Source organism: Diceros bicornis, chromosome 10, assembly GCF_020826845.1.
Source record: "Diceros bicornis minor isolate mBicDic1 chromosome 10, mDicBic1.mat.cur, whole genome shotgun sequence".
Taxonomy (NCBI): Eukaryota; Metazoa; Chordata; class Mammalia; order Perissodactyla; family Rhinocerotidae; genus Diceros; species Diceros bicornis.
In genome coordinates this window covers 44,787,696-44,815,543 of record NC_080749.1, presented here as the reverse complement: position 1 = coordinate 44,815,543, position 27,848 = coordinate 44,787,696, and the positions used below count along the sequence as shown (strand labels likewise).

The following is a 27,848-nucleotide window of genomic DNA, read 5'->3' as shown; positions in this document are numbered from 1 at the left end:
TAATAACAGATCAGACTTATTTATACATGAATTTTAAAAGTGAGAAATAACTAAAATTGAATTATGAATAATCTACCAAGACAAATTGGGGAGAAAATGAGGAAGTATGACATTCTCACCAATGAGCTGGCCCCTGCTTTTAAACAGGGAATCAGAATGATTCCCTGTGTGATGACACGCAATAGTAATGAATTGCACAGAAGAAAGAAATCCTACTAAATGTCAGGACATATATTCATCCTCAAATAAGACCCTGCAGACTGTATGCCTGCATAAGCAAAGGGAAATAGAAAATGGATTGGAAAAGAAATGACAATCAAGACATGGTGGAGAAGTTGTAGCAGATCTCTAGAGAGTAATTAGAGTGAGACTGAAAACCAGTAGGCAATCCCCAAACGAATAATTTCAAGTGTTTAGTTTTTACCAGATAGATTTCTTTTCAGTATATCACATCATTTTACATATATAGGAGAACAATAATATGAAACAATTTTGAAATAAATTTCATTAATGATTTTTAGTGTGATTCCTATAATTCTCTACAAATGTAGTAATGTTTGGTTCCAACACTGTTAAAAAAAAAAACCTCAAATCTCTTTGCTTACATGTTTCCATGTAACAGCTACAAACACAGACTGTAACCTGAAGTGTGAAATTTTGTATTGGCAGCTCAAATGCCACAAGTAGTGTAGTTCCACGTGACATGATTTTCCAAGATGGTGAACAACTTTTAGTAAAGTTCTGAACAAAACAATGTAAAATCTTCTGTTTACATGGTAGTTGCAGCTGTGTAGAATTCAGTGTATATTAAAATCGTGTTAAAAGTACATTATACTCTTTAAATGTGAAACTGTTAGGTTCAAGACTCAGATCATTATAAAGAGGCTTTTCACCTATGTCACCTTGGGACATATGGGACAATTTTTTAAGGTGAGAAAACAGCCACCTCTCATCATTGTGACAACCAAAAATGCCTCCACGAATCCCCCACAATGAACTACCGACATAGTGGAGACCACATGGTTATTGGTGTAGCCAATTCAGTGGAGTTTATTGGAACTGGTCACAAGGACAAAGTATGTTAACAGTGCCTTTCTGCCTTAACATCACAGATGATTCACGTTTTTATCTGATTTTTTTAAAAACTCTGTAGATAATCTGCTACAGAAATCTAACATATAGAAGGATGACATAGAAAGAGAATTGAAAGATGGGCTTAAGGGTTTTAAACACAGTTTAACTATATACCTGAGCTCAACCTTCTATAATCTCTTGTCTAGGTTCCTGTGTGCAGTAAAATTACTTAAGGAGTGAAAATATGGCATTCGAGTTGGGGAAAAGACAGTATCTAAGAAGTCTGAAGTCGTAGAATAATATACAAATTTTGAATATTAAGATTTAGGCCTGGAATGTAGCCATAGAATGCTGCAAAAAAGAAACACTATCTGGGATATGCTATAGTAATAAATTAGCTGTGTGTCGTGGAGACTTCTACCAAGACCTGAAGAATAAGGTTTCTGTCAGAGATCTATCTGAAGGCTAAATTAATTTGATGCCACTCTTGGCTCTTATTTCTATCCTTGTCAAAGAAATAGAAAAGAGAATAAGAATCTATACACAAATAAGAACCTACTGGGCAGTAAATGCCCAGAGAGCTCAGTGACATTTTTCACCTGGATGGACTTCATCATCATCATAGAGAAAACTCATGGAACGAACAGAAATGCAACTCAAGAAACACGGCGTTTGTTAAATAGGTGACAATTCTCTTAAAATCACTTGAGTCTTTTATAATAAGCAAATATAAACTTTTATAAACAAATATAGTGTGATTTTTCTCCAAGGTAACTACGAACTATGAAGAGTATATTTTTCTTTGCATTATATTTGAACTGAGTTTACTGATTGTTGTGGTCCAAAATACACAACCTATAAATATAATTTTCAAGTGTTTATAGCTTGCTTGGTGCATAAAGTACATTTTGATCCATAAAATGTATCAGTTGCATTCTGAACAGGGAAAAAAATAGCATAAGGCAAAATGTACTGACTAGCAAGTTCATTCACACAGTTTGCATGTTTTAAGTACTCTCTAAGGCTGAAAGTTAACAGCTGTATAACCCTCATGAGCTCAGGATTTTTACAAAATTCTTCCTGATGCTAATTTTTAAGAGCTACATAATGGTATAAGTAACATTACCCATTGTACAAGAAACTCTTTGGAGCATTTTCTGACTCTCCATAAGCAACAGACAATAGGTTCATCTCAGAAGAAGACGTAGTTGGTCAATGTACTCACCCTAACCAAGGGGGCCCGGAGTCCTGGCACCTTGCCAAATTGTCTTTGTAGAAAAGGAGTGTGAGAAATGACTAGAGTTGGTCAAAGGGTATAAACTTTCAGCTATAAAATGAACAAGTTCTGGATATCTCATATACAGCACGACAAAAGAAGAAAAATAAAAAGGTAACCAGGTACTACCATCTCCAGACATGTCCTATTACCTAGCTGTGGTCACTTCCATTGTAAGTTATGTTTGCCAATGCATTCTTCTGCTATGGTTTTTATTTTTTTTCTCAAAAAGTAGTCAGTCTTAAATATAAATGAAAGAAAAAAAGAAAAGAAAGGATAGATTTAAAAATCTGTCACAGGATCCTAGATTTTTCACTAGAGTCCACAAAAAAAAAAAAGAAAAAAGACATTTGCTCTTCTCAGCCTTACCTGAAATTCCTCCATCTGGCCTTAACTCTTCTAGAAGCTCTAGAAGCATCTCGTACAGGTAATAGAAGCATATGAAGAACTCAGCTGGCTTCTCATTTGTCACTGCACAGAGAGGGAAATAATACATATTGGAGCAGGGTAGACACCCCATTCAGAAATTTCATGGCCAACATGATTTTAACCATAGGCCATTCCTTCCTTGAGTAATCCTTGAATTATAAAAAGAAATTCTTGAGAAACTTTGAGGTAGAATTTGGCCAATATTAGGGAGTGAAGTCCTTTCTTCTATTCCAGCCTTTAATGAAAGAAGCTGATTAGCAGTTAAAGCTGCCATCTGCTCTCTGGGAGGAACCTAGGACCCCATCTCATCCTCAGATACTTACATGCCACTCCATATGGCAGACGGTGACCCTAAACCCTGTGTTCAGGTATCAGCTGGCTGCATTTGGTCACACCTGAGTCAGGGTCACATTGGTCATGGATCACCAGCAGGTCATTCAGGACCATCTCTTTCTTCTTCTATTTCTCCTGATACTGCTTTTACAAATACTTTCCAATTTTTTTAGGGCCTTTTAATCATATCAAGTCAAGTCTCCTGGGATCCACGTCGGATTCAAACCTCAACAAATACAGCACCATTAACAAGATTCCACAGCTTACTCTGAATTTTTCAGATGTCAAAACTGAAAAAAAGAACACATCCCCTCCTTCTTCAGATAAAACCATTATTGCACCCAAGGTTAAAGATCGAACACACAATGTGACAGAGAAAGTTACCCAGGTAGGACACGATTTTACTATCAATTTCAAAGGTTCTTAATGTTCTTTTCTGTGTCATAAAACACATTGTTTTTCCTATGAATGACTATCAAGAAAGGTAAGCTATTTATTCATACTCCAATATATCTTGAGATGTTGAGCGACCCTCTGATGTAACAGATAAATAAAATTATAGAGTGTGATCTTGTCTATTACAAGACTAAGCAAAAATGGACTAACTAGGTAATTTTCCCTTTGTTGCATAGATGGTTAACCTGCTATTCATCTTGTTTGGATATTTATTGTTTTGCTGCCAACTCTTGCATTATTAAAGCATGGTTTCTTAATATAATGCATGTGTCTATTGCAGCTTTAGGTGACTAATTGGGATTTACTCTTAACTATAGCCTCCTTTTTTGCACTTACTCTACTAAGTAGAGTCAGATATAAGTCCATTGACTTTGGGAAAAAAGGTTTCTGAGATGATGAAAAGTCAGAGTAAAACAATTACGTTTCATAAGAACAATATTTTATTGTTTTCAAATAAATATTGCAAGTTGAACTAGGGTAAAAAGGTACTGTCACTGTCTAGCAGGACTCTTGCTTTAAAAAAGTAGATAAAAATGATTTGTACTTATTATAGCAAAATACCAACCTAAGCAGTACCTAGCTTTCGCTTACAATGCACTTACATTGTTGGGAACTCATGACTCTAAAATACGTGTCAAGTAAACAGTTTTTTTTACAAACAACTTACCTAGTATTTTTTGCTTAGTGAATTTTTTCAAAACCTGTCATATAAAGGTAAACTGGACCCCAATCTCTATCCCAAGCGTTGAAGATTTTGAATTAATAAAGTTTTTCTGTAATTATAATCACTATAAACAACACTATAGTAGTTTGTAAATAACCTCTTATGTGTAAGCTGAAATAGCTATGTAATGACCATGAGTCAATTGTAAATGGATCTGAGTAGTCTCTACTTATTTGAGATGAGAAATTATATGTGCCGTACTCTAATGTCTATTTTGATATTTATGTAGTAATGAGGCTTTCTACCCTTGGCATTTCGTTTTCCCTAATTTATACTTAGTAAACTGGGTTTAACAGTGGTAAATTAATAATCTACTGTTATTTGTGTTGTATTGGCACCATTTTGATAGCTTTGAACTTTACTTGCAATTGTTTTTACCTTAAAAACTCTGTTATCTATGGATGGTAACTGTCATATGGGTATATAGAAATTAAGAGATTTTAGAAATTGCACAGAAGACCGGCTGAAATTATTAGGGTTAGGGCCCTGCCAGTAGCATAAGTGATAAAGCAGGCATGGTAGCAGAGCAGGAGTAGTGGGGACCATAGCGAGTTGTAGAGTGCAAGACCCCTCCAAAGCAGATGGCTGCCACTCAGCTCCAGCCAATTGTGGTCCTGTAGGAATGCTTGACCAATGTTTCCAAATCTTCCAATTTTAAAAAGAAGCTGGAAATGCAGAATTTAAGATAAACTCTTAATTTCTAGAAGTTGGCAAACTAAATCAAAATGCTTTTTTAGGCCAAACAAAACACACAATAAGGGCTGTGAGCAGTCAAGTACGATCTTTGGAAAGCTTTCATGCCCTAGGTCCACCACAGAGCCCACCAGATCCTGCCACATTTGGCAGGTCCACTGTGCCAGGAGAGGGTGATGCACACGTAATCAGAGGTGGCACCTGCTCTGGGGACTTTCTGAGCCTGGTGAGAGGAAACATATATACAAATAGCCATAATGAAACCATGTTAATAAAGAATACAGGAATACAGGTTAGGGAAGAATTTTCAGAGAAGAAAAAGAGGTGGGATGGAACATTTAAGCTGGATCTAGAAGGTTACTTATCAAACCGGGTACTAAGTTTAAGAGCATAACTTGGAGTCACAGCACTTGTGTTTTAATTCTGGCTAAGTAATTTTGTTGTGCGCCCTGGAGACAAGTGCCATTTATTGTGTGACAGAAGCAAGTTCTAGTGATGACAAAATTTATTTCTCAGGGTTGGAAAAAGAATTAACTAGAGTGATGTGTGGAAATTGTTCATCACAGTGCTAAGTACATAACAAGCAAAGTCAAACATTATTCTATTTGTTAACGTTCTTGTATGACCTCCCCTTACCCTCCTCACCATCTCTGCAGAATCGTTTTATCGCTATACTGCCAGGGCCTAGTAGGACACCTGGCAGAGTGGAGTTCATGAAATGTTTACTGAATGAACGAATGAATGAATGAATGAATAAAGGAAGGAAAGAAAGAGAAGTTGGCCAAATGGACTAAGAAAAGGATGAGAATGCTAGGTAGAGAAAATAGCAAGAACAAAGTTGTAGAGACACAAAAGTCTACCCGTCTTCTGAGAACAAGTGGTTTCCTGGGCCAGGGAGAGGCAAGGCTGGGCAGGAGCTTGTAACAGGTTGGGGAGCTGCTAGGACTCTCCCCTCTAGATAGTTCTTCACTACCTGTTTCACGTAAGTGCCTTGGGGGTCTGAGTAAATGCAACAGCTCCCATCAAAAGCTTGACATTCTTTTAAGGTCTCATGCTTTTTCTTTAAAATCCCTGTGACTTTTATATTTGGCTCCACAATATTATAATATTTCTTTTAACATTTTAAGAAATATTTTAAACTACTTACTGCTGAGGCCCACAGAAGGCCCCATAGTTTTCCTACAGCTTCTCATACTTCACCCAAATCGTGAAGTACCCTCTCCAGGGTACCCCAATTGGAGAAGTATGATGCAGGCAAAAAGTCTTTTTAAGATGTTGGAAGATTAGAATTGGATCTTGTTTCATAAAGGATCACTTTTATTTTTTACAATGTGAAAGATACAGTGATAGGAAGGAGATTCTGGAGACAGATAGAACACTTATGCAGCTATAGTTCTGGCGAGAAATGATGACAGACTGGAAAAAGGCTGAGACCAGAAATTAGAAAGAGGATCAATAGGAATCCTCTATCTTCTTTTTAGCACCCTCTTCAGCTCTTAGTAACAAACCTTCCAATGGTCCACAAGTCAGACTAAATAAGGTAGAGATCAAATATTGAGAAATTCCTCCCGCAGACATAGCCTCTGGAAATTTTGTTTAAGTATTTGAAGGCAGGGTGATCCTGTAACTATTTTCTCATGTAGTGTTTGTTTAGTTTCCTGATCATAGCCATCTCTGGAATGCCCATATTCACAACATATAACACACTTGTTCCCTAGTCACAGAAAATAACTTGATAATAACCCAAAGACTTTACTATTCCCTTTGTTAGGCCGGTGTGGAAATTCTCCTTGTCAAAATATTCTCAATGTGTTTGCTATAGGCAGCCAACAGTGTATTCTTTATCTAATGTTCTTATTTGTGTTATTCCCTTAATGGATTTGTATAGTAATCCTTTCTTCAAAAGATATAAGGGTTTTGTTCATATATCATTCAACAATGAGTTTTAAACACTCTTCTGAGCATAAACAATAGAGCAGACATCAAGAAAAAAAGGCGTAAATGAAAGGAACAATTAATCACTGCTCATGTTATGCCCTCTCACTTTTTGGATCTTATCTACTATACATTGGCTAATCACTAATTAGCCAATTAGCTGTTTGCCTGCCCAGCTAGAGTGAGCTTCTTCAAAATAGGAACCATGTTTTTATTCATTTATTTGTTCATATATTTGTTTACTCACTCAACAAGCATTTATTGAGAGTTTGTACGTACAGTGCTAGGTTGTAGGAATTCATGTAAAAGACAAATTCTCTGCCTTGAGAAGTGAGGGAAACAGCCAAGTACAGTGCATGGGCATTACAATGCAGTGTGAAGTACTACACTACAGGTAAACTCAGAGTGCAGAGAGTGCCTGGAGAGGAAACATGCCCTATATTGGGAGTTTGGAGCAGTAGATGAGGAATATATACTCTTAGATGAGTTTTGCAGCTTGAGAAGTTTCTGGTTAGGAATCAGGGTCTGGTGTGGGACACACTTGGGGAATTGTGAGTACCAATGAATGAATGAAGCAGGAGGGGTCTGTATCACTAGTGCTTAGAGTAATACACAACACATAAGAAGGATCTTAAAAGATTCAGAAATGGACGGCTGAAGGTATTGGAGAGAATTAAGCAAGAGTAAATCTGCTGATCAAAAATCCCCAAAGCAAATGCTTGCCTTCCAAATTCTCCCTTTAGGCAAGATTCTAATTCTTGCTGTTTCAGGTCCAGAGACTCCTTTTATTGGCTGGTCTTACAGGCCAAATTTCTGGAGTGCATCAGCTCCTTATGTCAAATTCCATCTGACCTTCTTTATTGACTGGAAGAAATAGAAAATAACACTCAGAAGGTGTGGATTTTTTTCCTTAACTACAATCCAGCTGGTACAGGCTGACGTGTAGTAGGATCCACCTTGGAGAGGCCGGGCCCTGGTTGGCTAATTCCTACCAAATTCCAGTGGAGTGGTGGAGAGAAAACAATGAATTGGAAGAAAAGTTGGGTGGGTGGAGAACAAAGATCTGCTTTTATCATACAATTATGGTTCTGTTGAGAATCCAATTCTTGGCATATCAGTCCCCTTTTAAATAAAAGTAAACCAAATTTTTGCACTCTTGTATGACTTCAGTATTCTTAAGGCTAGTTCTAGTTCAAATGTTATGCTAATTTTTAGGATAAAATGTATTATTTTGTTGTCATGTTCAACTTTTACAAATTTTGTGTTAGATCACTCTCCCTAGGTATGCATATGAATATCAGAGGGTTTAAGAAGATGGCACTGTGGATTCCAAATCTTTATTGGCCAGTCATGTGAGACTGTATCAGTCATGCTGTAACAGAATGCAAGTAATACAAGTCCAACTCGTACCACCATAAGTAAAAAATAAAAGGAAGAGGGGCAGTTTATTGGGTCACATAACTGAAAAGGGCAGGGGTGGATCTGCTTGGGGCCATGGCTACATTCACTGTTTGAACAGCTGATGACATTCTCTCCCTCTCTCCACTATGCTTTCTTCTGTATTGACTTCACTGCACATCTGATGGAAGCAAGGCCCTTAGATTCTTCTGTCTCATATAGCGCTCACAGTCGGTGATCTGATGAGAAGGGCTTCCTCTCCTCCAGTGTCCATATCATTCTGGAGAAAGTGGACTCTGATTGGCCAACTTGAGTCCTGTGGTCATCCTTATGGTGGAAGAAGTGCAGCCTTTTGACTGGTGACCACACCAGAAAGATGCAGTGGGGGAGGAGAGGCTCTAAAAATGGAGAACAAAACAATAATGGCTCATTGTAAAGATGAAGATAGGCATTCAGACTAACAGCATCACACACACACACACACACACACACACACACACACACACATGCTGAATGCACAGTATGTGCTGAGTAGGCGCTAGAGACACAGAAGTATAAAACCTGGCACCAATACTCAAGAGGTTATAAACTACTTGGAGAAACACGACAAAAAAATATATAGTAATAGCATTTACAAGTGCTAATGTAATAAATGCTACAAAATCATATTATGAAACTAAAGGTAGTTTGAGTTTCCTTTAGCCTCAGTGCTGGTCAAATAATGACCAAATAGTTCTACAACTTATTACTTTGTTACTTAAGAGAAATAATCTGGTGCATTTAATAGATACTCATAGCATAATCATCAAAAAGTAAGACATAAGAAGGAACATAAATGAACCAGAAGATTTTAATCTGGAGAACAGATGATGGGACAGAGATTTACTACTAGTCCACAAGTATAGTTTTCCTATAGCTTCACTAAGGAGAGTTCTCAAGAAAATTTAGGAGTAATCACAGAGACTTAGGAAAGACATTTGCCATAGAATCTAGAAATCTGCAAAGAAGTTTAAAGCCAGAATAGATTCTCATTATTTAGGATTCATTTAAGTATAATATTGGCATGAAAATAGAATTAGGATAGATTTAGTATTAGCTGACCTTGACTGAGCATTTACTGTGTGCCAGGCTCTATGCTAAAGGGTTTAACAGATAATCAATTTTAATTGACGTAACAGTGCTATGAGTTGGTACTATTATTATCATCTCCATTTCATAGAAGAGAAATCAAGCTTAGAGGGAGGAAGCAACTTGCCCAGGTCACATAGGAAATGGTGGCAGTAGCCTTCAAACTGAGGTCATTGGACTACAAAAGTGAAGTTCTTAATCTCTCCAGTACACCCTTTCTGTGATTCTATTCTGTTCCTCTATTTGTCCCCTAAATCTACTCAGAAGTCAGCATAGCATTTGGACATACTCATAACATTTGGCTGCACAGCCGGAAGTCTTAATCTGAAAGTTTGTTTAGTAGTAACTTATCAGAAAATTGAGTCTACACAAATAAGGAAAAGACTGTGGTAGATTTTCTCCAAAACTCCTCAAACTCTTGAAAAAATTGAAAAAACTCATCCTTAACAGGGGAGCTTCATTTCAGCATTATCTTTTATTTAAGTTTATATCTCACTTTTTATACTGATTTTAGATTAGTATGGAGGGATTTTGTGTTTTTTTAGTGGCATACCACTCAGTTTCAGGAAAAGCAAAATTACACTGATATTACTGACGTAAAGAAGAGCTCAAAGGTTACAGCTTTTTACCTTCCACTGAACTCTGTCCATTGTAAATATGCTCATTATTTCTTCATGTGATTCCATGGCTCTCAATTTATACTTACTTTGACAGAAATCCAAAACAGTATTTGTAATTCAGTACTTCTTTCGAAATGGAGATTGATTTATAGTGGAGGGATAATATTGATTTCATTTTGTTAGCTAATATTTAAAATTATAAATGTGTGTAATTTTTTAATGTCAATTACACCTCGATAAAGCTAAAAAAATTACTTATCATCTCAGGCTTAATAATACAAAATTTCTTAACACTTTCTGTAGTTTCCCTCAAATTGAATAAACTTAGTCCTAATCTTTCTTCAATGACAGTATTAAAAAATGTCTTCCAAACACAACTGCAAATTAAAAGTGGTTTTATATATAGCCTTAATTTTCAACAATAATGTCGTTATAATTCTGACTCCAATTCAGATTCTGACACCAGCTGGGTGTCCTACAATTCAAGTCAATCCTGACACTATCTACCCGGAGATAGCATCAGATTCCACAAGTTATGGGCTCAGTTCCACAAGACTGCCCCCAACTTCGGACACCAATCTCCAAGTCCAGGTTGCGGACTGGCTATAAATTGGATGTCCCCACAACTACCTCCTCGAGTTTGATTAATTTGCTAGAGTGGCTCACAGAACTCAGAGGAAATTTTACTTAGGATTACCAGTCTATTATAAAAGGATATAACTCAGGAACAACCAGGTGGAAGAGATGCATAGGGCAAGGTACGGGGAAAGGAGTGTGGAGATTCCACGCCCTCTCCCAGCACCTCCACATGTTCACCAGCCCAGAAGCTCTCCAATCCCACCTTTTTGGGTTTTTATGGATGCTTCATTACATAGGCATGCTTGATGAACTCATTGGCCATTGACAATCAATACAACCTCTAGCCCCTCTCCTGTCCCCAGGGGTTCGGGGGTGGGCTGTGACTAAAAGTTCCAACTCTCTAATCCCATGGTTGGTTCCTCTGGACCAGCCCCCATCCTTAGGTGACCTAGGGCCTTTCCAAAAGTCACCTCATCAGCATAACTAAAGACACCTTTATTGTTCTCATCGCTCAGGAAATTAATAAATCAAGGGTTGAAGAGCTCTGTGCCAGGAACAGGGACTAAAACCAAATATAAGTTTCTTATTATAAATCACAATATCATGGTCATGAATTAAAAATTACACTTAATTAAAGAATCTATTTTTCAGTAGTTATTTTTATAAAGCCTCATTGATTCTTCACTTTTGAAATTACAGAAATCAAAATTCACAATACTTCTACATATGATTTAAATGTTTTCCTAAGCTTCATTTCTTGCCTAAACTAATATAAACATCATGCAAACCTCAAGAAAACTGTACAGATCATCTTGAACTGCCAGAAATAGTAATAATCACAAAATTCCAAATTAAATTTTAAATGTAATGCAGGCATCCGAAATGGCATCTGAACACTTCTAATTTAATATGACATTAGTTTTGTATCCATTACCTTACTGTTATATGTAGAATACCATCAAACTTGCAGCAAAACAGAAATCCCCATCCAATGTTTTCCCCGTAATCTGGATTTGGTCTACGTCTATACGTGCAAACTGAAATGAAAAACAATATACATAGATGCTGCAAGTAGGAGTAAAGCACACATCAGAATAATTTTGATTCAATTTTTATGAGTGCTTATTAAATGTAAGTCAAAGCGTTAGGTGCAATGGTGATACAAAAATATATGTCAAGGTCTTTGCCTTCAAGAGTCTTTGATTGAATACAAAGCTTTGAGATCCTGGATTATGTTTTCTAGCAATCTATGGGCAAATAAATATATTCTGTAATCTAGTCAATGATAAGGAAAAGATGAAAAGTAACTATAGATATTTAAGTAACAATTGACTACTGCAAGCATGTTGTATACTATATACATATTAAATGTAAATTAAAGATGTTTTTTGGAAACATTTTGGAAAGGAAAGTGTGTAATTTAAAAAAGCAACAAATTGGGGCCAGCCCAGTGGCTTAGTGGTTAAGTTCCAGATTCTGGGAACAGACATATGCACCACTCATCAGACCATGCTGTGGCAGGGTCCCGTAAACAAAATAGAGGAGGATTCGCACAAATATTTGCTCAGGGACCATCTTCCTCAAGCAAAAAGAGAAAGATTGGCAACAGATGTTAGCTTAGGGCCAAACTTCCTCACCAAAAAAAATAAATAAACAAAGTAAATAAAAAAGCAACAAATTAATTTTCTACCTATTTTCACTGAATACTATATGTATGTCAAAACTGATCATCACTTGCTGACGTATTGTAAATTACAGTTTCATTTCAGTTTAAAACATCTTCATTAGCTAAAAGTCATACTTCTCCACAGTCTAGATGATGAAGGAACAATATCAGTACTAAATTCTGGTAGGCACTAAGAGCCATAGAGCAAGCATTTCTGTATAATTGCTTTTAAAAAGCATCTGTTTGGTTTTGTACATTCATTACACATTTTAGAATGAAGGGAGGAAAAAATATTGCCTCCTTTAAAAGTTTTGTCAGCCAAAGAAACCAGGTTTAAACTAGATGCTTGAAGTAAAGAAGTAAAATACAAATGGTTAGAAGAGGCAGGTAAAAATAATTTAGTGTACATAGCAGTAGGCTGGTTGCTATGGCAACCAAAACACACGAGATTACAGATTATCTGTTGCCAGCATGGTTCAGTTTTTATCCCCCCAGGTAGTGAGCCTTGGGTTAAAGTCAGACTCAGGGACAGAAAGGAAGCACTGGAGAGAGTTCCTTTGCACATTTGCCCTTATTGCCTAGGGACTGGGATAAACATAGCTCACGGCGGGTTGCCCAGTGAGAGTGGGCAGAAGCACTAAATTGTTCATGTTTCACAGGATAGGAATTAGGCAAAGGATTTTTATCAGATACAGAAATTCCAGAGAAGACATGGCGTTTTTAAATCCCAAGCAACCCCAGGTCTTGTAATGTTAAGTGGCTGTGAACTATTTCTTGAGATGGGAAGTGAATTCAACCATGGTGTCTTATTTAGAAGAAAATCCCAAATAAGACAGTAAAATAAAATACAAGTTCCCATTGGTTATCTGGGTGGTGAAATTGTGGGTAATGTATTTTCCCTTCTAGCTTTACTTCTCTGTATTGTGCAAATCACATTTATCTTGGAAAATATGTAGTTAGATAATAAACTCTCTAAAACTCAATTGCTTTGAAAGAGATCATTAAAAAGCAGTTAATCTTCGAAAAATTTTAAAATTCAAAAGAACCTTAGATATCTTCTTCCTCGGGGTTTTTTTTTTTTTTTTAAACTTCTTGATCAATGGAATCACCTGGAACACCTCTCTCTCTCTCTCATTGTCCTCCTACCCTCTGGAAATTCAATAAGTTTCAACGGAACCTGAGGATTCTGAATTTTCAGCAATCCCCATTCCATTTGCAACCTCTACTCCCACATTATTAAGATCAGGCAAATTTGGGAAACATGGATGTAGCCCATGTTTCTTTCATTCTGCAGGTAAAGAAGCTGGAAAGAGAATCCTGTAGAGACCTAGGTTTTATGTTTCTTCATTGTTATTGTACATTGTAACTGTTTCTGTAGGTTTCTTAATGAGATTATTGGTTCAGTTATATATTCTTGTGATCTTTTAATTATAATATTTTTGTTAAAAAAAGACATGTTAATTCTTATTTACACAAATCATTTAGAGAAACAGGCTTACTTTCATCGGGGAGCTACTGAGTCCAGGGGGAGGTACTGCCGTATTGAATTACTGTGCAAACCCTCTAAGAAACAATCACCATTTAAAAGAGTTTGCCTAGGCTGGAGTGCTCCAAAGTATCTTCTTCAGAACACTGGTCTCACAGATGTTTCCTAGAAGAAAATCTTCTCAGTCAAATAATACCTTCTCCTGTCCCCAGAAGTTAACATGGCAAATTAGCACATTAAAAGTTGTGAGAAGCCCTAAATTAAAGAAATCTATAAAATTCTGCTTTACTCAGTATTTCTTGAACTTTTTTAATGACAGACCCATTTTTAATTGTCAATTTGTTTATATACAACACCTATTAATATTCTGAGGAATTCATATGTGAGGGAAGATTCTTTAGAAAATACTAGCCTAGATAAAATGCTTTTTCACAGATAACTGTGAGCACTGTATGTTCAACCCAAATGGATGTGTTAGAAATTTTAAACTTTTGAAAGAAAGAAGCTTGGGATAGGCCTGTGGTAATAGTGGTAGGAAGGGGATGGTACATAATAGCAAGTACATTTTTCCTCCTTGTTTTAGTGAAGTCCACTTAGGTTTCTTTTCCAACCATGTACCAAACATAGAACTCAGAGGAGCTGGAGAAAATACCATCCATATTTCCTTCTCTGTTTTAAATATCATCTATATTTCCTTTTCTGTTTTAAATATATCTGTCACAAGTACACCTGTATCTTGAAGCCTACTCCTTTAGAATTGCTTTGGTAGCAAGGGAAAAAAACCTAGGATGCAGGGTCATGGAGAAGAGAATGAAAAAGTGTCTAGGTCTTTCTTCTGAGAGTGCTGTAGTTAAAGCTGACCTTCTGCAGTATTTTAGTGGCCACAGAGAGAATGGAGAACCCTCTTTTTCTGCCTCTTGTCCCAACGTCCTGAGGTTGGTGGTATTAAGGATGTAACTTTAATGGTGAGGACAGAGATGAGGTAGCCTGTGGCATGAGGTGAACCAGGAGAACCAGGTCACATAACCATGCTGTTTTCCACACTTCCTTGGCTCCTCTATGCCCTGTTGGTCTCTCAGTTCTCCTTTTTAGATGTGGCAGAAAATATTAAAAAATGGTCCGCAGCCAGGTCTAGTCTCTGGTGCCTGTTCATCGTTCTCACATTTGAAGTGAAGAGTCAAGCTGACAAATCCCCATGTCATTGTTAGAAATACAATCTTAATTTTCAGGTCACAGTAACAATAGGTGAAATTGAGTGAAGTAAATCAAAAGAAAAATAGGATGTAAAAGAGAGACATATTCTAGGGCTATTTCTTGATTGACTGGCAGCCATCAGTTGAGCTGTACAATCCTGTTTCAGATGATAAGCTGTCATTTGTAAATGATGCCCGTAGCAATATCCATTATTCATAGCTTGGAATTGGAAAACAGTGATTTCAGGCCCCTAAATTTTCCTACCTGCAGGCACCTGAATTACTTCCAAAATTGACTACCATATTACCTCTCATTCCCTCTCCTTTTTTTTCTACCATGGTCAGATCCTACCAGCCTACTTGGTGTTTCCAATGAAGAAGGACTTCTTTCTCTTTCCTACATTTCCTTCCACAGAAATGAATGAATAAATCCAGATGAACAGAGCACTTTAATTCTAGTAAATGGAAACTGCAAGCATGAGATTTCAGTATAAATTTAACTGAAAAAAAAATTATTTCCCAAAGAATACGTATTACTGTCCATTCTACATAACCTAGTATTTGAAAGTGAGCAAAAACTAAAGAGATATTAAAACTACTGGATATTAGAGATCATTATCATATTTTTGCATTTTAGAATTATTTTATATTATTTATATAATAAATTAAAATGACCCCTCAGCTCAGACTTCCGATTAGTCATTTTAAGATTTTAAATATGTTTCTTACAGAGATTCCCCCAAATTTGTCTGCATTTTGAAACCAAATTGCTCCTTTAGATCACTAAGGTAGAGAGGGGGAGAGATCAGTGAGCAAGGAAGTAGAAGGAGTCTTACCTTGGAGGAAGTTTTGTTCCATCCTGAATCTTTAAACCCTATTTTTTTTAAGTTCAGGGAGAACAACAGAGACACAGATTCCTTAGTTCTTATTTCATTTCCATGCAGTGATCTTCCCTGGCATATCAAACTGCCAAGGAAAGAATTATCACCCACGCTATGGCTAGATTAGGATTCATTCTGACAGTTGTGGTCTCTCTGGTTTTTTTACCATGTTATTGCTACAACGATAAAGAAAAAAAGGATGTAATAAAGAGAAATACTCTAGTGTTGTTTTCGAGGAGATCTCTTTTACAAAATCTAAAACCGTCTTAATGCAATTGTTCCAATAGTTTTGAAACTTGCGCTTGTTCGGGTACTAGGTACCAGTAAGCAGGATGAGGCCCAAAGAGATGAAGCATTGGGACCTCCACACCACCCCCAGATTCAGTAAGACCAACTTCATTCTAAGTGGCTTTATATATTGGCTTTCTCTTAAGAGAGAGTGTGTGTGTGTGTATGTGTGCATATATGTGTGTGTGTGTGTGTGTGTGTGTGTGTGTGTGTTTTGAAGAACCTGAAAGGGTCAGGCACTCTAAACTTTGCTCTAGTTCTGTTGTTTATTCTGTGCTTTCTTTTACCAAAACTACTTAAAGTTTTTCATTGATTCTGCTGATCAAGTCCTTATTTTTGTAGAGAATTTTGAGTTAAGTGAATTATCCAGAGCACCACAAGTTGTTAACTGCACACCCAAGACTAGAATCCTCATTTCTGGACTTGGAGTCCAGTGCTCTTTCCACTTGGCACTCCCACTTGGGAGCAGGGCCATTTTAATTCCTGTATCTTCTCTTTTCCATATAAACTGCCGAGTCCCAGAATTCCATCAGCATCCTGATGCAACTCCTCCTAACCTAACCTCCTAACCTCCTAACTCCTCCTCTTCTCCACAAGATAAACTGCTCAAAAAGTTCAGAGTTGCTAGCAGAAGTGAATTTTCATAACTAGCTAAAACCAAGTAATCAAAGAGGCTACTTTTTTGAAGATGAATATTGTACTATCTGCCTCAAGAATAGACAGAAAATGAACTTTGTGGGAAAGCAAACAACTTTTTTTTTTAACACAGTCACTAAAATTTAGGCTATTACTCATTTGTTCTGAGAATATTCTCAGAAAAAAGAAACTGATGCTACTTTTGTACCAACAGGTTCAAATGTAGAATTGATATTAATTGTCAAAAAGAGACACAATATACAAGAACATAAAAAACAGTAACAAAGAAAACAGTGAACTTCTGTTTCTTAGGAAATTATTTTTATCATTGAAAAATAGAACTCCTAAATGTTGTCAAGAACAGTAATTCCACATTGCAGAATCCCTCTTTCATTGAAGGTAAAATTGAAATCCATGTCAAAAGACCATATTGCAAAATACAGACATACATGTCTCAGGGGTGCAGGAAATAACCTTATTTAGCCAACATGGCCTCTTCTTCACAGTAATTGAAGAATTTTGAAATTATTGGTTTTAAGGTAAGACTTTTAAAAATATTTTCTATGTATTTAACACACATATCTGTTTCTCACCCATATGGAATATTAAATTAGCTATTTTAGAATTTGTGAAATTCAAGAATGAATTTTGAGAAGATATTAAGATCAGAAATATACTTTACTTGTTCTGCATTCTATTTTTATTTCCATAGCTTATGAAGAGTTAATTTCTTATTAAAAGGAGTCCTTCCCCATTCTCAACTCTTGAGAATAAACTCAGAACACAATTACTGCTGCATAACAGTTCCAGGAATTTTTAGTTACAACATGTGAAATTAACCTGCTAATAGCTGGGATATAATTATATTCTGTTGGCACTTGACATTCGGTTTGTGTTCCAGAAAACATTAAGAATAGACTTTGAAGTTTGCAGGGAAACATTTTTTTTTTAGTGTGGTTATCCAGTAGAGGAAGGAAAGATTCCTGGTTAATCTATGAAGGTTAAGAGAACCTGCTTCTGCAATATTCTCAATTTCCCAAGATTCTGTAGCTGTAGAAAGCAGCAGACATCAATAATATCATTCTTTTCTCTTGCTTTGGCTTAATGCTTAACCTGAGTGACCTGCTGCACGCCTTGATTCTGGTTCACCCAGTGAGACTAACGTAGCTATTTAAAAGTACTGGCATTGTTTGAAACAGTTATTCCCAACACTATCTTAGAGAGAAAACTTTATTTTAATGGGTTAATTCCTTTTTTGCACTAGAACCCACATGAACTCACTTTAACACTTTGGAATCAACTCTTCTCATCTTCCTGGAAAACAAATACACATATATACACACTGCAGAAGACACTTGACTATTTCCTCTCCCAAAGCACTCTTACACTATGGGCTGCTTTCCTCCTTCCCTACCTCTTGTATTCTCACTCCGCACCAGCACGTACTGGCTGCTCTGGACAAATGATGTCCTTTAAGTGCCACTTGTCCTGCTTATGACAAGACCTGGAGGTTTGCTCACAGTGATCCCTAGACTTGCCAATTGCCATTCTTTTCTCTGAATGTCAAATCCTACCCGTTTCTGAGATCCATGTCATCTCCAGGTAAATTTCTCAGACTTCTCACCTTGCATTGACCTCTCTCATCCTTAAATCCTAAGGATACTTGGTCTATTTTTCACACAACTAAACAATTTCTTTCCAGGTAGCTTTGTATCTCTTGGTAGATGGATAAATGATAGATAGATAGACAGTAGATAGATGGATAGATTAGATAGATAGAGAGAGAGAGAGAGAGAGAGACAGATAATTTCTGTGTATGTGTGAATGTATAATGAGTTTATTTCATCTTCCTAACCATGACTTGAGAAATAGGATTATAACACCTTCTTAAAATATTCCTTAAAGAACTTATCACAGTGCTCACCCATCAATTGGTAACCAGGCTAAATAAAATGCCATTTCATATAGTACATTCTTGACACTCCACAAGGGAAGATTCTAACTTCTGATAATACTTCTTTGGTAAGAGGGAATAAGGACATCATATATCCATCCCTTTAACGTTTTGAGTTCCAGCCTGGGCTGAACTGTAAGAGATTGAGACTCTGCTATATTTAGCTTCTAAATGGAGATAAGAGAATGTCGCCTGGATTCAACTTCCAGCCCCTTTCACTTAATAATGCCAGTGTTCTTGGCTACATTGTTTGTTCCTTCTTTGTCATAGATCCTTAATTAGAATCCAAGCAGGAATAATATCTTCTTTGTTGTAAGCACTCTTTAAATGCTCAGTGTCAGGACCAAGGCAAAACAGCAAACAATTCTCTCATTCTCCAGATATGTATGGAGTGCCTACTCTGACAGGACACTGTATTAGAAAATCTGGTTACAATAGTAACACATCCCTGCCATCTAGTCAAGTGGGCAAAGATACAAAGATTAACCGAACCCATCACAAAGTGTAATCAAGGTTATACTGTGGAGTAAGGGGTGATCTGTGAACACAGAAGGGGCATCTAACCTAGTCTGGAGTCATCAAAGGAGAAAATGCCTACACTGAAACATGAAGGAGGCAAGAAAGTAGAGGATATTAGCCAGCTAGAGACATGGGCAGTGAAGGCACAAGGCACACACAAACATTAGTGCAGAGATTTATTTATTTTTTTTTGGTGAGGGAGGTTGGCCCTGAGCTAACATCTGTTGCCAATCTTCATCTTTTTTTACTGAGGAAGATTGGCTCTGAGCTAACATCTGTGCACATCTTCCTCTATTTTGTATGTGGGATGCCACCACAGCATGGCTTGATGAGCAGTGTGTTGGTCCACGCCAGGGATTTGAACCTGCGAACCCTAGGCCACCAAAGTGGAGTGTGTGAATTTAAGCACTAGCCACAAGGCCAGCCCCAGCAGAGAGATTTTTAAACCTAGTAATTTCCAGTTCTATAAGGTAGACTGTTCTGCTGGGTATATTCTGCTCAATAATGCTTCTTCCATATCATGGATGACTATCTAATAGATTATCCAAATGTTCTAAAGTAAATTATAAATAGAGTTTGTTTAAAAATAAATTCCCTCACTTCTTCTTGTAATAAAAATCTGTGTTTTCTGAATGTTGCTAATTTGGTTAGAGTGTTTCTTGTAAAAAGCTGCATGAAAACTGGAAGTTTTGTTCTCACTGGGATGTATTTGCATCTTGAAGGAGAAACTCGTTAAATCAAATCTTTTATTGATGGAAACATGGGGGAAGGAGGTGAAGGGATGGCAGTTGAAAAAAAAGATATATTTAAGAAGCAGACCTTCTGGTTCTATCTGTGTCCTCCCAAATTTCCTGCCTCCCCACCTTCCTCATGTACCACCACTGCCGTAATCGTTCCCCTTTCTTCACCTTCAGAAGATGTTAGGGGCTTGGTAAAATAGGCTTCTCCTGAAGAAGAAACATTAATTGTGATTCAAAATAAATTTATGAATGTAGTGGGCTTCCTGTGTTTACTGTAGACTGAGTCATTTTCAATGTAGTAATTGGTCAGGAAAACTAAGAAAAATGCATATACCACAGGTGTCTATTTAAAATAGTAGCATTTCAATAAGCCTAGATATCTTAAAAAACAGAATTCTTATATTAACTAATCAGAACTCCATTTTTTATAACTTAGCCTAATACCTACCTTCAACTAGAGATTTTTTTCCCTCTCCTAAGGTCTTGAAATAGCTTCATTAAACCCTTGAGAAATTATGGTCTCCTTGGCAAAATCATTCTTCACAGAATATCAGGCTGCATTTGCAATACCTTCAAATAAAATCTAAGAGGACATTGTCATGAAGTAGAAATTAAAATAAATTCCATCTCTCTACCTTGAGGATCAGCCTGCACTTATTTCCCTTCTAAGAAAGATGAAAAGCCATGAGTTAATAGAACTTTAAAAAGGGCATTAGCAGGGATTCTAGCAAGACCTCCACAGAGGCATTCCCAGGTAGGTAAAAATATTTTTTTCCAGCTCTTGAGATCTGATTCCAGTCTATACTTCAGTCTTCATGCAAGTAGGAACAATCTTCACAACACATAGACACACACACACATACACACACACGCGATTCCTTAATGTCGTTTCTCAAGTTTAATTCCGCTGCCTCTGTCCTTTGGAGACATCCTTTATTGTGTACCTGTGACATGAGACACTGTCTACCTGCTATGCACAAGCAGTGTGCAACAGCGACTTCCTCTGATGAATTTAGGTAGGGAGACTATTTCTAATATACGACATAATTAGTAAATATACTACAGAGCTGTATATAATTAAAGGGTGACAAGTATGGGCCAGACTCTATTTGTATTCAGGTAAAGGTTATATCTGCATGGTCAGGAGAAACTTCATGGGAAAGAGAAGACTTGTTCTGGGTGTTGACTGATGAGCAGCATTTAGAATAGTGGAGAAGGTGCTATAGGATGAGGATGAGGCTGAGCCAAGGCCCAGCAATGGAACTAAGAATCGAGTATATGAGAACATCGCACCTGGTCTCAAAAAAGTTGCCATCATGACCTCACACTTTTTATCTCCATACCAACTTATGCTACATCCTTTTGAGTTCCCTCAGATGAATGCCCTTGAGTGCTTATTTATCCTATGAGTATACACATAAATTTCATTTCCAATCTAGAAAAATTGAACAAGGAGCAAAATATGTATTATTACTTGATTTATACTTGAATAGCGAAAGCTAATTGCTCATTCAGTTGAGTTTTGAGTTGTGCATTGGGTACTGATCATTTGCTGTCATAAATAAATATGCTTGCTTGGAATCCACAAGAATATATAAAGTTCATAAGCCTGCCTTTTCACCAGAAATTCAAGCTCTGATAGTCCTATCACATACAATAAAAACTTTCATCAATGTGTAAGGGTATCCTTTAGCTAATAAATAATTAGCATTAGTTTTAAAAGATAAATAACATATTCAATTTTTCAATAAATATGATATAAATTTAAAATACTGAATGACCTTTTATATAATTTAAAAGAAGACTTTTAGATCCTCAAATTCCCATTCCTGTTAGAGGAACATAACATTTTCCAGTAATTGAGTCATCCCCACTTACCTAAATTTAGAGAGCAGTACCTCTCTCCCCTCCCTCCTGATTTCTGTGAACAGATCTGAAGCTTTCAAAATAAAAATTCCCCACATGTTTTATTTGTATCAGTTCTGCTTCCTTCTCGAAAGCACCAAGAAAGCCCAGGGAGCTACAATGATTAATGACCTGTTCTAGAGTTTAACCTGCTCTATAAAATGAGCTGCATTCCAGAGTATAAAAGAAACTCTGAAGTAGGTCAGGAGCTTAAACTGCCCAAGGGCCTACCTTAAACCAAAGGCAAGCAGGAGGTTTGAAATTAAATTAGCACCAGAAATTGCAATGACTCATGATTCTGTGGCTTCATACTGGACTGGAAAGTGGGGAACTACAGTGTGTAATATAGCCTTAAAAAGCTAATTCATTCAGACTTATGCAATTTTGAATTTGAATTAATTCAGATGGTGACCTGGTTCGAAACAGTTTTACACATTCTCTAAAGTGAGTTGAGATGGGGTGGAGGGGAGAATTTTCAAAACGAGTTAAGGAAATATTTAGCCTATGAGAGTAGAAACCAACAAAATATGCTATAGGATTACTTTAGAAGAGTCACAGAATCAATGTGCTAATTGCAAATAATTCTTATTAAACTTAAAATTTTTATGACAAACAAGTAGATTAAATCTATAAGATGTTCACCACTGAGGTAACACATGGTGCTCTGTGACCTTAAGCAGGTCACAGCTGCTTACTGGACAGTTTGTTGGCCCACTTCTATCTCTAATAGTCTACAATACTATCATCCACATGGGAAAACCACCGAAGCTCCCAAAGCTGTGAAGAACAACTAAATGCGAAGAGATGGAGTATTAAAGGGAGATGGAGATCGCTTCTTACAGAAGCCTGGGTTTCTAGGTCCAGGGAATGAATGGGAGTCTTACGGCCGATCCAGGTTGTGAGCCCTGCCTGTCTCTAGTCTCACCTCTAGGTGCCGCCACCATACCTAGCCCACTTCAGCTTAAATACCATTTTCTCAAGGATGCCTTCCTTAACCACCCTCACCCCTACCAGACTAAGTTATATTCATCCAGTTTTACACTCTCATAGTGCCTTCCTTTTATCATTTATTACACACATCACAATTGCCATCAAATCTTTATGTAGTTATTTGTGTCTTGCCTGCCTTCCTCCACTAGTATGTAAGCTCAATGAAGGCAGAGGCTGTGTTTTTGTTTCTCATGGTTTTCCCAGTGTCTGATACATTGAACGTGCTCAATAAATGCCAGCTGACATTGGATGGATGGATGGATGGATGGATGGATGGATGGATGGATGGATGACTGGATGGACGGATGGATGGCCATATAGGAAGAGTAGGCATAGTTTGAGGAGGCAAGGTAGAGCCAAACTCCTTCCTAAATCTATTATGAAATCTGGCTTTTAAGAGCTGAACAAAATTTCATCCAGTAATATAAAGAGACTGAAAATAAGGAAGCATTAGCACAAAATATTTTGTTGTAGAGTTTATAATATTTCTGCTTTGTGTGTGCATCGATATTATTCCCTGTGAAGATAGAAAGGACAGGCTGCTTTTTTTCAGAGCCTGCCAACTGCCAAAAAAAAAAGTAAAATTTCCTCCATTTAAATTCTTTCCTTCTCTATCCTATCTCTGAAGCCTACAGGGAAAACCCTGTTGACTCTTTTTTTCAAGTCTGCTTGTCGGGGAAGATAGAATTGGAACTGGAAAAAGAGCCAAAGGAATAAGAATGCAGCTGGTGAGGCGGCCAGGCAACTTTGTGCTCCACAAACCCTGGGTCTTGGCTTTGCTCCTGTGCCCCTGCTCCTTTACTCTTCAAATGCATGTTACGCTTTGAACACTTGTTATGCCTGCAGGACGAGGCCAAGCTAGATGAGAGCTGCCAACCCCAAAGAAGAGACATCATGGCAGGAAAATCTGCAGAATGTCAGGAATGATCATAAGCTCCTAAACTTTCAAGATACTGTCTTTAGTTGTTATCAAGTCCTAGGCAAGAATTTCACATTTTTCTTCCACTCTTATTCTTCTCATTGCGGCTAGGAAATTTATCTTTATTTTTGTTTTGTTTTGTTTGTTCTTTATTTTTTTTTAATTTTTTGTTTATTGCAGTAACATTGGTTTATAACATTGTATAAATTTCAAGTGTACATCAATATACTTCTATTTCTGCATGGATTACATCATGTTCTCATGTTCACCACCCAAATACTAATTACAACCCATCACCACACACATGTGCCGAATTATCCCTTTCGCCCTCCTCCCTCCCCCCTTCCCCTCTGGTAACCACCAATCCAATCTCTGTCTCTATGAGTTTGTTTATTGTTGTTGTTATCTACTACTTAATGAAGGAAATCATACGGTATTTGACCTTCTCCCTCTGACTTATTTCACTTTGCATAATGCCCAAAATGTCCATCCATGTTGTCACAAATGGCTGGATTTCATCATGTCTTATGGCTGAGTAGTATTCCATTGTGTATATATACCACATCTTCTTTATCCATTCGTCCCTTGATGGGCACTTAGGTTGCTTCCAAGTCTTGGCTGTTGTGAATACGCTGCAGTGAACACAGGGGTGCATGTATCTTTACGCATTGGTGTTTTCACGTTCTTTGGATAAATATCCAGCAATGGAATAGCAGGATCGTATGGTAGTTCTATCCTTAATTTTTTGAGGAATCTCCATACTGTTTTCCACAGTGGCTGCATCACTTTGCACTGCCACCAGTAGTGTATGAGAGTTCCCTTCTCTCCACATCCTCTCCAACACTAGTTGTTTCCTGTCTTGTTGATTATAGCCATTCTGAAGGGCGTGAGGTGATATCTCATTGTAGTTTTGATTTGCATTTCCCTGATAGTTAATGATGTTGAACATCTTTTCATGTGCCTGTTGGCCACCTGTATATCTTCTTTGGAGAAATGTCTGTTCAAGTGCTTTGCCCATTTTTTAATTGGGTTGTTAGTTTTGTTGTTGTTGAGATGCATGAATTCTTTATATATTTTGGAGGTTAACCCCTTATCAGATGTATGGTTTGCAAATATCTTCTCCCAATTGTTAGGTTGTCTTTTCGTTTTGTTGATGGTTTCCTTTGCTGTGCAGAAGCTTTTTAGTTTGATGTAGTCCCATTTGTTTATTTTTTCTATTGTTTCTCTTGCCTGCTCAGTCATAGTGCTTGAAAATATGTTGCTAAGCCACATGCAAAAAAATGAAAATAGACCATTACCTTATACCATACACAAAAATTAACTCAAAATGGATTAAAGACTTGAATGTAAGACCTGAAACTATGAAACTTCTAGAAGAAAACATAGGCAGTACGCTCTTCGACATCAAAAATTTATCTTTAAAAATCAGTTTTAAGGGGCTGGCCCTGTGGCTTAGGGGTTAAGTTCACGCGACCCACTGTGGCGGCCTGTGGTTCGCAGGTTCGGATCCAGGTGCGGACCGAAGCGCGGTGAAGTGATGCTGTGGCAGCGTCCCATATAAAGTAAAGGAAAATGTGCACAGATGTTAGCCCAGGGCCCATCTTCCTCAGCGAAAATAGGAGGATTGGCATCGGATGTTAGCTCGGGGCTAATCTTCCTCAAAAAAAAAAAAAAAATCAGTTTTAATAGGCGCTAGTGAATGATAAGGTCTTTGTAGCTAGCCTATCTTAGATGTCCTATTTCCTAGGTCCTAAGGGAAATGAAATGTAAATGATGTTCAGGGGTACATCTTCTGCTCCTGACCAAGGCACATTTTTATTGCTATGATAAAAGCTTGTGTTGTAAATGTGGGACTTAATCATATGCACAACCACTTTTAACATTCGAGAAGCTATGTTTCTACTAGAGGTAACAACAGGATTGTTTTTGAAGCTTCAAATTTGCAAATATTCTCTGGAAAGTTATTCTTTCTTCAGCTCTTAAGGAAATGATACATGATGTTATCTCCATTATCATTTACTACTGGTAGTACAGGGGTTAACCTCTGTATCATCGATTATCTCAAGATTAGTTGTATTTAAAGATGTTTTAAAATGTATTAATAAAATGTACTACTGAATCTATAATCTTAAAGATACAGAGCAAATGATATATAGCTTAGCAAAATGGAAGTCATTTAAAATGAACTGGTAAGAAAACTCTTCATTAATTTAAGATTCATAACCTTTATTTTAAATATATATTACATTAAAGATATAAAATCCGCTGTAAAAATCACCTTGTTTCAGCATCTGTCTTTATAACAAGGTAAATGATAATTTCAAGATAATGAGTGTTTCTGAATTACTGAATGTATTAAGGTGCTCTGAGATATTCTTATCTGAGAGTAATCCAGGCAAATATTAATATTTTGATACAGCCTCTGGTATAATGAATATGTCCTGGAAGATTACCACTAGAAGTTTGTTCTGTGTATAAAACTCAGTGTAATTTTGGACGGAAAGTTTAAGGACATTATTTCAGCAGGTTACTGAGAACGCTAAGGACGGATAGACTGAATTTCATTAGTGGGCGCCAGACTCCTTTAATAAGATGCCAAGCTTCAGAGGCTTCATCCAGGTTCTAAATGTTCGGGACAACACTTGCCAATTTGCTTTGCTGAAGGCACAGAGTTCCCCCATAAAAGGGTCTTCTCCAGTTGCAGTTTTCTGGGTTAATGTATTCTAGGTTGAATTATCTCATCCATTGATTGCTGCCCTGGGAATTTCAGTGTTCATACAAACTAACAAACGTCCACCAGACAAGCACTAGCAATGCCCAGCTGGCTCTTTGTCCCCCATGGGAAATTTTCTCAGTCAGAGCCTGGTAATTGTTTAGTGCAGCTGCTGCAATTTCCAGGGTGCCAGCTCATCTAAGCCAACTGTATGCACACAGCCCATGACTCATGGGGATGAGAAAGTATATGCCAGGGGTGGGTGGGGGACTTCAAGGACTCCATTTTAAATTTGGCTTCTTTGTCAACTATTTGGGGGAGAACACGTAATGAAAGGCAGTTATTTGAGGGTTATAAATATCCTATACAGTCATGAAATTCAGCTATAGGAGTGCATCATAATCTCATTTATATCAAAAAGCATTTGCTGTATATCTCAAGTCACCTACTTGGCTCTACAGTATGTGTTACAATGACAACTACATTGTAACATCTGTGGTTTCTTCCATACACTCAGATATGGGATAAATACCTGGCTTAATATCCAGAGTGAGGGGCAATCTGGGTGGAGGCTAGGAATGCAAGTCCCGTTCTCTGACCTCATACCATGTTAGCTGGCATGAGGGCTGACTACTAGATCTTCCAACATTATACTAAAAATGCCAAAAATATATTTTGTGAAAAAAGTAGACAAAAATAGATTATTATAAGGCAATTTGAATTCATCAGGGCTTCACTGTCAATTAGAGGTAGTAATACCTTTCTGGAAAAATCCTGCTACATAGTATTCTGTACACAAATAGCATCATTATACAGTATCAAACTGCCACATATATACCAAGTGTCTCCAGGGGCTTGTGGGATATATATGATGATTAGGGTGACAGTTCTTGATGTATTAGTTTTCTATTGCTGAGAACATGTTACTCCAAATTTTAGTGACTGAAAATAACAAATATTTACTATCTCACAATTTTTTGGGTGAGAGGCTTAACTAGGTGGTTCTTGCTCAGAGTCTTTCACAAGGCTGCAATAAGGTGACAGCCGCAGCTACAGTCATCTCCAGGCTAGACTGGGGAGGGATCTGCTTCCAAGCTCACTCACTAGGAGGCTGGTGGCTGGCCTCAGAAGATCCTCTTCTGAGCTCATTCACATGGGCCTCCACATGGGGCTGCCTCATGCCATGGCAGCTGGCTTCCTCCAGAGCAGCAGTCCAAGAGAGAGAGTGCAGGCAAGACTGAAACTACAGTCTTTTTATGACCTAACATTGAGGTTATAAAAAGGTTAGGTTTATATAACCTAACATCACATCT

The 27,848-nt window shown here is 37.3% G+C and overlaps 1 protein-coding gene across 11 annotated transcripts in view; it reads left to right on the top strand.

Moving 5' to 3' along the window:
• KCNH7 (potassium voltage-gated channel subfamily H member 7) overlaps positions 1-27,848 on the top strand; it is a 781,612-nt gene that overhangs the window by 655,514 nt on the left and 98,250 nt on the right. For all 11 annotated transcript variants that reach the window (XM_058549111.1, XM_058549119.1, XM_058549116.1 and 8 more), the window contains one exon: positions 3,286-3,500. In XM_058549111.1, the coding sequence (XP_058405094.1) occupies positions 3,286-3,500 (215 nt within the window). The remainder of the gene's footprint in view (positions 1-3,285; positions 3,501-27,848) is intronic.